The sequence below is a fragment of the Erinaceus europaeus genome, chromosome 2, assembly GCF_950295315.1.
Source record: "Erinaceus europaeus chromosome 2, mEriEur2.1, whole genome shotgun sequence".
Taxonomy (NCBI): Eukaryota; Metazoa; Chordata; class Mammalia; order Eulipotyphla; family Erinaceidae; genus Erinaceus; species Erinaceus europaeus.
The window spans coordinates 90,083,267-90,096,689 of NC_080163.1; the positions used below are offsets into that span (position 1 = coordinate 90,083,267).

The following is a 13,423-nucleotide window of genomic DNA, read 5'->3' on the forward strand; positions in this document are numbered from 1 at the left end:
TTGATTGAAAGTGTCAAGCATATGCTACATTAATTTTAATCAGAGGAAAATGTATCAGACCCTGGTATAAAATATGTCTCCTTAAAGTAAATTGAAATACTGATTCATTAGATTAGTTTATACTGTTTATAGGCTGTCTAAAAATGTAAATAGCAAAAGATTTAGAAAATTTTCTACCAATTTGGTAATCAATTTTTTTTCTAATTTTTTAATATTTATTTATTTATTTTCCCTTTTGTTGCCCTTGTTTTTTATTGTTGTTGTAGTTATTGTTGTTATTGTTGTCATCATTGTTGGATAGGACAGAGAGAAATGGAGAGAGGAGGGGAAGACAGAGAGGGGAAGAGAAAGATAGACCTGTTTCACAGCCTGTGAAGCGACACCCCTGCAGGTGGGAAGTGGGGGACTCAAACCAAGATCCTTATGCTGGTCCTTGAGCTTTGTGCCATGTGTGCTACCGCCTGACTCCCAATCACTCAATATTTATAGTGTTGAATTTAGTAGTCAGTGTTTGTAGACTTCAGAGGTATTTTTAGAATTACTTGTTCAGAATTATTATTACATTTCTTAAATGTATAGCTAATAAATTTAAATGTTTGAAAATGTATACTTCCAAGGGATAATTTCTCAAGCAAGCATACTTTGTTCTAGTATATTGAAAATTTAGACATGTGAGTAAGATGAGCATAGGGATCATGCATTTAGTATTTCTGTGACGGAAGTCTATACTAGCGGTAGAATATTTATATCAGTACTGAGGAATGCTCATGCAAATTTAAGAAAAGTTGAAACAGTGACAAAAATAAGAAAGTCCATAATAAGATGTAATAACTAGAAACTTGGAAGCTGATCCAGACATTTTCCATAGGTCTATTGATTGAGTGTACTCATATCTACATTATGTTGCATAAATAGGTATGAAGCCAAAAGATTATAGAGTGGAAACCACCAATTATCTCAAAGAGCTGAGACCCTGACTATCTAAATATTACTTCATTTGCTCAATGTATTTATTTATTTATTTATTTATTTATTTATTTATTTATATTAGTTTCTTTTTACCAGAGCACTGCTCAGTTCTGGCTTATGGTGGTGTGGGGGATTGAACCTGGTACTTCAGAGACTCAGGCATGAGAGTCTCTTTGCATAACCATTATGCTATCTACTCCCACCCTGCTCAATGTATTCTAATGTGTATAATTTTAGCCTATACTGTGGGAATATCAGTTATTTTAAAAATATTTTTATTAGAGACATAAATTGAGAAAGGAGAGAGAGTGTGTGCTAGAGACACCTACATTACTATCTCACCAATTAAGAGGCCTCCCCTCTGCAGGTGGAAACGAGTGGCTTGAACCTGGATCCTTGTGCAGGATAACATGTGCTCAACCAGGTGTGCCATTACCTGGGCCTCCCCTCTGCCAAATATCAGTTCTTATTTAAATAAATTTAATTTTAGCAAAGAAAGGAGAGAGTTAAATATCGTGAGAATTTTAAAGCAATGTCTATTTCATCTTCTGTTTATGAATTTGTAGTTATCTAGTCAATTAGAATGTAAAAGTCAGTTTTTGTTGTTGTTGTTGTTGTTGTCTATGGGTTAGCTTGACCTTGATCTGCAATAGTCTATTGTTTGGGTATTCATCAAAATTGGCTCATACATATTTAAGAAACAGTATTTCTACATGAAATATTTAAATATTTCAATGCTGTAGCATGAGTGAAGTGTTCTTTATACATTTTAACTTCAGACTTATTTATACAAATATGTAAATAAGACATTTTAACTTTTGTCCTTTAAGAGGTAAATGATATCCTGACCAAGGACTTCTGTTTCACAGAATGTTTTAAATGTCACTGCAGGCTTGGAGCAAAACAACACAGTTAAAGGAAAATCACCTCTAAAATTTTCAGGACAGAATGAGAAAAATCGTTTTCCCAGAGCTGCTACATCAAGAACTGAAAGAATATGGCCTGGAGGTGTTATTCCTTACATTATCGGGGGCAACTTCACTGGTAAGATAAGAGTCCCAGAGTGTCTAGTTTGATAAAGAATAATTATCACACAGCTTAAGTGTATATTTTCATAGACTATTAATACATAAAATGAAGTACTAAACCGAATGAGAACTCACCTCAGTTGTCAGTTCAGAATAACTTTGAAATTAAAAAATATCTTTTAATTTTTTAAAAATATTTATTTTATTTATTCCCTTTTGTTGCCCTTGTTGTTTTATTGTTGTAGTTATTATTGTTGTTGTCATTGTTGGATAGGACAGAGAGAAATGGAGAGAGGAGGGGAAGACAGAGAGGAGGAGAGAAAGATAGATACCTGCAGACCTGCTTCACCACCTGTGAAGCGACTCCCCTGCAGGTGGGGAGCCGGGGTTCGAACCGGGATCCTTATGCCGGTCCTTGTGCTTTGCGCCACCTGCTGCGCTACAGCCCGACTCCCGAAAAATATCTTTAGTCTTAAATTCTAGGACTCTAAATTTCTGCGTTTTTTTTTTTAACTGAATTTCAACTGTTCCCATTGAATCTGGAATTTTATTTCTCTTCAACTAATAAGAATGCATAGAACCTTGTACTCGTATACTTATAGGGATAATAATGAGTGTAAGTCTGGTTGTAAGATCACTGTTTGTTCTTAATAAAGGGCTCATTTGTACTTGTTTAGGCTAGTATTCTCAGGTTGATAATAATGGTGATATCTGAACTGCTCAGCTAGACTTTAGCTGGGGGATCCAGAATTGTGAGCTTTTGCCTAGGCAGACACTGTTTTTGTTAACCTTGTGCCATTTTTCCAGGCAGTCAGAGAGCTATGTTCAAGCAGGCCATGAGGCACTGGGAAAAACACACATGTGTGACTTTCATTGAAAGAAGTGATGAAGAGAGTTACATTGTATTCACATATAGGCCATGTGGGTAAGTAGAACCAGACAATGACTTAGTTTTAGAAGGACAAGTAATCTACAGGTAGGATTGATTTCTTTATTGTGTGTTTAATATTATAGCCTTAACAAATTATAAATTTCACATAAGAAAACGGTAGGTTTTAAATAAAATATTATTGGAACACACACTTTTGTGTGCATAAGAATATCAAGTGATTTCTTCTACATGGTATACATTGCCTACTTTCCATTGTGTCCTAACAGTGGTTTTGCCAAGTCTCCTGATTTAGAAACTTCAGTGTTGTTTTATAGTTATTTTGTTGTGCTCCCTCTAACATCTGTGCAGTATTTTTTTTTTTTTCAGATTTCCTTTTTGAAAAAGAAGAGAAATAGAGATAGGGAGAGGGAGAGGGAGAGGGAGAGGGAGAAGGAGAGGGAGAGGGAGAGGGAGAGGGAGAGGGAGAGGGAGAGGGAGAGGGAGAGGGAGAGGGAGAGGGAGAGGGAGAGGGAGAGGGAGACAGAGTCCTTGACCAGAACACCATTTAGCTCTGGCATATGGTACTTCTGGTACTTTGGACATGTAAGTCCAGTGCTTTTGATATTGAGGTATCTCCCTAATTCTTCAAGTTCCTGTTGCTATTTACTTTGTCTTTGGATTCCATTTGTCCCATGAGAGTTCCTGTATTTGTTACCTTATGCCTGTTTGATTTTCATTGATTTTCCTTCTTGTATCACCAGCTCATTACCACTTAACTACCATTAAAATGTTTAGAAGTCCCTTTATTATGTCCTTTTCCAACTGTTTTTTTTTCTAGATTTGTTTCTTATAGAGTGGTAATAAGTACCAAATAGCTATTCCATAGTTGTGAACTACTATGTTTTATTTCAGTAGATATTTCTATAGCAGTAAGTAGAGTGTCATATTATTAATATTCCATTAATTGAAAAGGATATAGAATGTAGTGTTTTGTCAACTTTTTAAAAATTAGGGAACATCCACCCCACCCTTTAAAAAGTGAAGAACATACATCGGCGTCTCAGGACACATTTCTGGAAAATGCCATCCTGAGAATAAACTCCAAATTCCTCACTATCATATTTAAGGAATGCCATGAACTTACCACAACTTCCATCTTCAGCTTCTTCTTCCACCATATCTCTCTACAAATCCCATAAGTAATAGCAAATATATCTAAGTAATGCTGTATATCTTAAAAGACCTTTTATTGGGAAAGCTTTCAAATGTTTCTATTCTGTATTCCTATTTAATCTGAACTTAGATTTAAATATTTGGTGAAATTCAACTTGAACCTTTTTTTTTTTTTTTTTGCTTGTTTGCTAAGAATATTTGCTAGATTGTGTTCAGGAAACACACATGCCTGCACCTAGTTCTCCAGTGATGTTCCAGCTGATATATGCATTCAAATGGCAGTAGCCAGGCCCTGCCACCAAAAGCCTCGTCATTGAGAAATTATGATTTTCTCATGCTATGCTTTACTTTTATACCTTTAAAATATTTTAGCTGACATTTTTCTAGCAGAAAAGAAAATTTAAATCAATTATAGTGGACACTCTAGCTCATTTAAGAAAGAATAAATAGTGCTAATTCCTTTGGAAGAAATAGTTTGTGCCCTCATACTCTTTTTTTTTTTGTTGTTTGTTTGTTTGTTTTATTTCTGGGGGGTAGTTTAATAGTGAGGCATATATACTTTACTAGCTCTGAGAAAGAGGGTCAGCAGTGGAGATGATAAGCAGATTATGGAGCTGGAATAAGAGCACTCAGTAGAATGCTACTTCTTAACATTCTGAGTTTGAGCCCTGGCACCACACACCATGGATGTGGACAGATGTGTTAGTTTTCTATTGTTTTTTTTTTCTCTTTGTTTTTCCCCACTCCCTCCAAAACTTAATGATAATAATAATAAGCAGAAATTTGACCCGGGGAAGGCTACTCAGTGGTGTCATTGCATATGTGCATCAAAGTCGCCATGACACATTAAAAAAAAAAAAGTGAATTGATTTGTATAATGAAGGAGGTCACAGCTTTTATTGTTGGCTTTTGCAATATACAGAGAGGCCTTGAGGATACTACAGTTGCACTATTTCAAAAACTATAAGTTTGAATTTGCCATTAACTTCTACTGGATAGTCCATAGAAGGAGGAGCAGGCTTTGGGGGAGAAGGGAACTGGATCAAATTAAAATATTTATTATTTACTGAAGTGAAGGGACTGGGTTGTGGTACATCTGGTAGAATGCATATGTTACTATGTCCACGGATCCAAAAATCAAGCTCTGTGTCTCAACATTCATGGAGAGAAGTGGATTAATGCTGCAGTTCTCTCCCTCTCCCTTTTCATTTCCCTCTCCCAGTGCCTCTCCGTCTCTCTCTCCCTCTTCCTCTCCTGCTCCCTTCCTGCTCTCTCCATCCCTCCTCTTCTTTTCTCTTTCCATCTCTTATCCAATATAAGAAATTGGCTACCAGGATTAGTGGAGTGATGGTGCAGGCACCAAAGCCCTGGTAGCAATAAATAAACAGACAAAATTAAAACATGGGTAAATATTCTGCTGTTCATGGGTAGAAATCTGAGGTGGTTATGTAGACCTGATTGCCAGTGACACAAACATAGAGTTTAAATTCACAATATGAAGTGAGATTACCAAAGGTATGTATATATATCCATATATATCCATCCATATATATACATATATATATATATTTAAATGTGTTCTGAGTTGTTCTGATGAGAGAAGTATCAGAAAATAAGCATCCAGTAAGATAGGGAGGTCATGATGAGAATCGGAGCTGTGTGTCGGCCTAGAAAGCTAGTGAAGAGTGTCAGACAGGACAGAATATGGCTTAGTGTTGAACTGAGTAGTCCATACTCAGCAGTATAGCACAGTGTATAGTGGGATGTGTGAGGAGGATTAAAGCCAAACAGGAAGAAAGAAATTAAGGACACTGACTATAGACAGCTGTTCTATGTAAGACTGCTGTAAGTACTTGTGACAACTCAATGAACTAAAGAGACAAAAATTCCTGTCCTTGTGTGTCTTACACTCCAGTACTGACACTTTGATTTATTGGCCTCTTTTGAGGAGTTTGTTGCAGAGAACTCATTAGATAAAGAAAAAGAAAATTGAATAATTCGAATGACTCAATGTAGTAATTAAGCCAAATAACAGGAACAATGAACCTACTTACAGTAGGATAATTAAATGATTAGAAATAGTAAAAGTACACTAGATGACAAGGCACCACCTAATTCAAGGATAGATAGTTATGTTTTGAAAGCAGTATTCAAATTAGAAATAAAATCAAAATTCACATGTAAGAAAAGGGTATTAGACTGGCAATATAGCTCAATTGGGAGGGTTCCTCTTTTGTCACACCTGCAACTCAAGTTCATCACTGCTCTTTTTTTTATTTTTTAAATTTCTTTATTGGGGAATTAATGTCTTACATTCGACAGTAAATACAATAGTTTGTACATGCATAACATTCCCCAGTTTTCCATATAACAATACAACCCCCACTAGGTCCTCTGTCATCCTTCAAGGACCTGTATTCTCCCCCCCCACCCCCACCCCAGAGTCTTTTACTTGGGTTCAATACACCAATTCCAGTTCAGGTTCTACTTGTGTTTTCTCTTCTGATCTTGTTTTTCAACTTCTTCCACAGAGTCATCACTGCTCTTATTGCACTGCAGGAAGCTTAAGTGCTACAGTGATTTTTCCCCTTGTCTCTCAGTCTCTCTGTCTCTCTCTGTCTCTTTATTTTCTTCCAGGGTTATTATCCCTGGGGTTCGGTGCCTGCACTAGGAATCCACTGCTCCTTGCACCATTTCTCTTTTTATTGCATAAGACAGAGAGAAATTGAGAGAGGGAGATAGGGAGGACACCTGCAGACCTGCTTCACGGCTTGTGAAGCAAACCTCCAGCAGGTGGGGAGCCAGGGGCTCCAACCTGGATCCTTGCTGCCATGTCCTTACACTCTGTACTATGTGTGCTTAACCTGGTGGGCTACTGCTCCACCTCTTCTCTGTTTTTCTATCTGAAAAAACTCTTCTTAGAGCAATGAAGTGTTATTGCTATGTGCTTGGGGGACAGGGTATTAGGCATCAAGCTTGATAACATTAAAAATTGGGATGGGGTCAGGTGGTGGCACATCCAGGAGAGAGCAAATGTTCTCATGCATAATTCTTGGATTCAAGCCCCCTGTTCCTCCAATGTAGTGAGGAAGCTCCATAAGCTAAGCGGTTGAACAGTGTTTCAAGTGTCTTTCTTTCTTATTTTCTCTCGTCCCCCCCTCCGTTTCTCTCTTTATCACAAAATGAAAAAAAAAAAGAAATAAAATAGAATAAAATAAAATAGCTACCATGAGTCATGGAGTTGTGCAGGTACTGAGGGCCAGTGATAAAACTAATAGAAAAATAAAATAAAGAATTAATTAGGATAATACCTAGACATGTTGAAACCACTTTTTTTTAGATAAATGCCTTATATAACCCAGTTCTTTCATATTCAATAATTTTAAAATCACATACTGATTTTTTATCTGATTATCTATAATTATGTTTCCAGATCCATTGTATTTTCAGAATCATTGTAGAAGTCAGTGTGAAATATAACTGTACTTTCCATTATGAAACTTCACCTCATTTATTAGAAATTGAAATTGGTAAAGTTTGATTTTTTTCAAAAAGTGTTACAGATTAAATCACTTCACCACATATTTTGACCTTCTTCCAGATTTTGATTTGCAATTAAATATAGTCTTGGGCAGGGGTAGATAGCATAATGGTTCTGCAAAGAGATTGTCATATCTGAGGTTTCAAAGTCCCAGGTTCAATCTCCTGCACCGCCATAAACCAGATTGAGCAGTGCTTTGGTAAAAAAAAAAAATATATATATATATATATATATTTATATATAATATGGAATGTATGTATATATAAATTTATATATATATATTCTAACAAAATGGCACATTTTAGATAATACACCATCATTTATTATTTCTCTGATATTGTTTTATAGTAGCAAATGTTTCAGTTTAAATCTATCTACAGTTGCAGGTTTTGTTGTTTTTTTTTACATCTACCCTTATTGTTTAAGTGTGTTATAAATAACTATCTGTATATGAACTAAAACACTAAAAAAAAAAAAACTGCCTTGGACTAAAAACACAATTAACTTGATATTTTCCTTCCCGGTATCTTTTGTTTGTATTATAGATTTATTGACATATAACTTGATATGATAAAAATCACAAATAGTAAGTGCAAATTAGTATGTTAACTTGTATAAGCTAAAATGTGTAGACAGAGAAAACCTATGGAAAGGAATAAAAAAAGCTAATATTTATATTTGTAAATAATTCTAAGGTCTCTCTGGCAAAATAGAATGCCTGGTGCACTCTGCTTTGTCATGCAAGAACCCCAATTTCCAGCCTTGGCCCCAGAACACTGGGAGGAGCTTCGGTGCTATGATATCCTGCCCTATCTTCCTCAATCTCTTTTCCTACCTGGGGAAAAAAAGTATATAGTGTTGAAGACCCAGAGATGACAGGGAAAAAAAAGTAATAAAAACTTAAATACTCTTACTCTGGAAACAGAAATTTTATGAAATTCCTCTTAATAATTTCTGTAATTAATTTGTGGTAACTTTATTTTTCAACTTTTTTTTCTGATAATTTTTTAAGGAAATTTAAGGAAATCCTGTTTTACAGGATTGTTGTCACATCTCCCCCAACAAACCACTCTCCTACCATAGAGCACTAAATATCCAGTGCCTGCTATCTTCTACCTTTGCATCCCAGACCTGGGATCTGCTGAAATATACCACAGTTCATTGAGGCTTCATTCTCTATTATCCTTTGCTTTGTTTCTTCTTCTTTTTTTATTTTTATTTTTGTTTATTGGGTAGAGACAGCCAGAAATCGAGAAGGAAGGGGAAGAAGGAGAAGGAGAGGGAGAGGGAGAGAGAGAGAGAGAAAGATACCTGCAACCCTGCTTCACCACTCTTAAAGCTTTTCCCCTGCAGGTGGGGATTGAGGCTTGAACCTGAGTCCTTGTGCACTGTGACATGTGTGCTCAACCAGGCGTGCCACCTCCCAGCCACCCTTACTTTGTTTCTTATGTCCCACCTATGATGGAGGTTATCAAGTATTTGTCGTTTTGGTTTACTTCACTTAGCAAGGCTCCCTCTGGTTCCACCCATATTTCTTTTAATTTTAAATAAAAAAAAGATGCTTGATGTCTGGTGCAACATTATTCTCAAATATTCAAGTCTATTTTATTCCCTCTATTGCTTTCAGGAAGGTTAGATCTATACAGATAAGCCATTTTCATGCAAATCCTAATTTTTTTTTACAATAGTATTTTTTTTTATTTAAGAAAGGAGACATTAACAAAACCATAGAATAAGAGGGGTACAATTCCGCACAATTCCCATAACCTGATCTCCACATCCTACCCCCTCCCCTGATAGCCTTCCCATTCTCTATCTCTCTGGGAGTATGGATCCAGGGTCATTGTGGGTTGCAGAGGGTGGAAGGTCTGGCTTCTGTAATTGCTTCCCCGCTGAACATGGGCGTTGACTGGTTGATCCATACTCCCAGTCTGTCTTTCTCTTTCCCTAGTAGGGTGGGGCTCTGAGGAAGTGGAGCTCCAGTACACATTGATGGGGTCGTCTGTCCAGGGAAGTCTGGTCAGCATCTCGCTGGCATCCTGAACATGGTGGCTGAAAAGAGAGTTAACATACAAAGCCAAACAAACTGTTGAACAATAATGGACCTAAAGACTGGAATACTGCAGATGAAGTGTTGGGGGTATTCCCTGCATGCTCTTGTGTACTTCTGCTTTCAGGTATATATTTTCCCCTAGTTTATAGGCACGGGTGAACCTATGCTCTATCTCAGGTGACCTGGACTATATCTAGGTTTGGGGACTTTATTGGGGAGTGGAACACCTGGAATGGAATTAGAGAATACTATGGAAGGAAAGGTCTCACCTGAGTGATGAAGCTGAAGGGTTGTCATTCCACACCTGAAGTCTCTGGTCACAGTCTGAAGTGAAGCATGCTAGGGTGGCACTCGTTGTGTTGATTAGGTTGTGATCCGCGGATGCAATATTATTTGATTTGAATTGAGAGCAGCATGCAGAAAAGTGGGCCCCACCCTAAGGTTCCAGGACTGGGGGAAATATAGGCTCTATAGTGGAAATGTGAGGTTCCTGTTGTCTTAGGGTTCAAGAAGATAATGGATAGTTATTGTTATCGTCACATTATTTGGCAATTGGGTTAACTTTGGAAAGTCCCTTTGATAGGGTTTGGGGTAGAGTACTCAGCATCTTGTATATAGCTGTGCTGTCAGTTGCCTCTGTTCTCCCTGGTCTAGGCTTTTGGGAGAGAACATATCAAAGACTCAGCCTATGTATTAAAAAGACTCAGTCTGTGTTTTAAGAAGTTCTAGATTATCTCAATAGATGAAGAGAAAGCCTTTGACAAAATCCAACACCCATTCATGCTCAAAACTCTACAAAAAATGGGAACAGATGGGAAATTTCTAAAGATAGTGGAATCCATATATAGCAGACCAACAGCCAACATCATACTCAATGGACAGAAGTTGAAAGCATTTCCCCTCAGATGGGACTAGACAGGGCAAATCCTAATTTTTAACTTAATTTTACTTGCATTTCTTTCTTTCTTTCTTTCTTTCTTTCTTTCTTTCTTTCTTTCTTTCTTTCTTTCTTTCTTTCTTTCTTTCTTTCTTTCTTTCTTTCTTTCTTTCCCTCCAGGGTTATTCTGGAGCCCGGTGCCTGCACTATGAATCCACTGCTCCTGGAGGCCATTTTTTCCCATATTGTTGATATTGATGTTGTTGTTGGATAGGACAGAGAGAAATCGAGAGAGAAAAGGAAGACAGAGAGGGGGAGAGAAAGAGAGACACCTGCAGACCTGCTTCACCGCCGGTGAAGCGACTCCCCTGCAGGTGGGGAGCCGGGGGCTTGAACCGGGGGCTTGAACCGGGATCCTTACGCCAGTCCCTGCGCTTTGTGCCACGTGCGCTTAACCCACTGCGCCACCGCCCGACCCCCAAGTTTTTATCTTTAAAATAGTTCTTCAGGGTCTGTTACTTAGCTCACTTGTATAGTGTGCTCCTTTGCTATGTGTGCAACACAGGTTTGAGCCTCCCTTACTTTGTGGAAAGAAGTTTTGGTTCTGTAGTCTCTTCCTATCTTCCTCTTCCTCTTTTTCTACCTGACTTGCTATCTCTAACAGAAAAAAAAAAAAAAAGGAAAAAAACAAGTTCTTTCATGAGTAAGAAGAGCTATTTCTTTTGTGATTAACCAGCATCTTTTATATATTTGTTGGTTTTTCTTATTTTTTATTTATTTTTATTTTTATTAATGATTTAAAATGATCAACAAGATTGTAAGATAACAGGGGTACAATTCCATACAATTCCCACAACCCTGGTCTGGTTGGTAGTGCACCTGGTTGAGTGCACATGTTACAATGCGCAAGGACCCAGGTTTGAGCTCCTGGTCTCCACCTGCAGAGAGAGAGCTTCACAAACGGTGAAGCAGTGTTGCAGGTGTCTCTCTGTCTCTCTCCATCATACCCTTCTCTCTCTATTTCTGCTGTCTCTATCGAACAAATAAATAAAGATAATACCAAAAAAAATTCTCACCATCAGAGTTCTGTATCCTATCCCCTCCATTGGAAGTTTCTCTATATTTTATCCCTCTGGGAGTATGAACCAATATTCTGTATGGGGAGCAGAAGGTGTAATTGCTTCTCCACTGGACATGGACATTAGCAGGCTATATCCTCAGCCTGCTTATTTTTACATTTAGCAGTGAAATAATGGATTTTTATCAGATAAACATACTGTTATTTCTTAACTATATAAACACATTGATGTTGTTACCTAAATGTAGCATGGAAGATAAAAATTATACATAATAGGAATTAATGTCTTGAATATTGTTATACTTTTAGTAACACATTTATTAACATACATATTTTATTTTCTGATTTATTTACTTAATATTTCTTAAGCTGTTTTAAAGCATATTTCCTAGTATATGAAGCTGCAGAAAAACAATTTAGCTGGGTGTTTGGAAACTTTTGTTGTACAAACATTGCCAGGATACTAGAAATTAGCCACTTTTACTAATGAAATACTGTTTTGTCTCTGCATTTCTTAGGTATTATAACTTATTACAATTTACTACAGTAATGTGGGGCCTGGCAGTAGCTCTCTTGTTTAAGCACATATTACAATGCAAAAGGATGCAGGTCCGATCCCCTGGTCCTGACCTGCAGGGGGAAAGCTGCTTAAGTGGGGACGAAAAGCTGCGGGTATCTTTCTCTCTCCCTCACTATCTCCCCCTCCTCTCTCAAGTTCTCTCTTTCTCTACCCAATAATAAAGAAATACATAAAAATGTTTAAAGAATCTTTTTAAAAAACAATTTGTTACGATGGGTTCCCTGTATTTCAGTCATCTAGCACTACATTTCCATCACCAGCTCACTTAACTTCTTTGTTCCAGATGCTGCTCCTATGTAGGTCGAAGAGGAAATGGACCTCAGGCAATCTCAATCGGAAAGAACTGTGATAAATTTGGAATTGTTGTTCATGAACTAGGCCATGTGATAGGTTTTTGGCATGAGCACACACGACCAGATCGAGATAACCATGTGACCATCATAAGAGAAAACATCCAGCCAGGTGAGAGCCTTTAGAAAGTATTGATTTAAATATTAGATGAACCTTTAAAATTGTATTTATATTTTATTATTCAAATTCTTAAAGAATAGTAGCTGATATTTTTATGTAGCATAACCAACATTTTTATTGTCTGAAATATATCCATGATGGTGTCATATATACATTTTTCCTGAAAACCAAAAGATCATGCATATTTTTAGGCTTGCTTTTTAAAAAAAATATTATTTAATTATTTAATTTCTAAAGTCCTGTGCTTTCCAGGAATGGGCGTAGGCTTTTAGTCATAAATTAGTATTATTGAATGCTTCATTTTCAATAGAATTTAATAAACTTAGTTCTGTGATTTATGTTGTAGAAATTTAAAAATAGTCCAGGGTTTGTCATAAAACGTACTGCTGACAAAGGCATGTATATTAAACTAGGGACAAGTTTTTGGAGAAAATTTCAGGGAAGTGAGTCATTGCAAAGATAGTCTAAAGTTTCTTTGTGACTTCCCTTAATTTGTCTACTCCAAAGACACGCTTAAAGAATGTTTTCAGTAGCTGAAGTGTAATGTCAATTAAATCTTAATTTTCTAACAGTTAACATATAACTTTAGACTCACTGTAAAGTTTTTTGATAGATTTATAGAGATAAACATTCTACATTTCAATTAACAACAGAAAAATCTCAGGGTCAGGTCATGGGGCAACTGGTCAAGCACACACAATACAGTGCAAGGCCCTGGTCCCCACCTGCAGGGGGGAAGCTTCATAAGTGGTGAAGCAGGACTGCAGATGTCTCTCTGTCTC

General features: G+C 37.0%; 1 protein-coding gene across 1 annotated transcript in view; it reads left to right on the forward strand.

Annotated features, from left to right (window-relative positions):
- TLL1 (tolloid like 1) overlaps positions 1-13,423 on the forward strand; it is a 248,915-nt gene that overhangs the window by 108,089 nt on the left and 127,403 nt on the right. Inside the window, exons 4-6 of the mRNA XM_007524530.2 lie at positions 1,861-2,013; positions 2,805-2,922; positions 12,454-12,632. Coding sequence (XP_007524592.1) covers positions 1,861-2,013; positions 2,805-2,922; positions 12,454-12,632 — 450 coding nt within the window. The remainder of the gene's footprint in view (positions 1-1,860; positions 2,014-2,804; positions 2,923-12,453; positions 12,633-13,423) is intronic.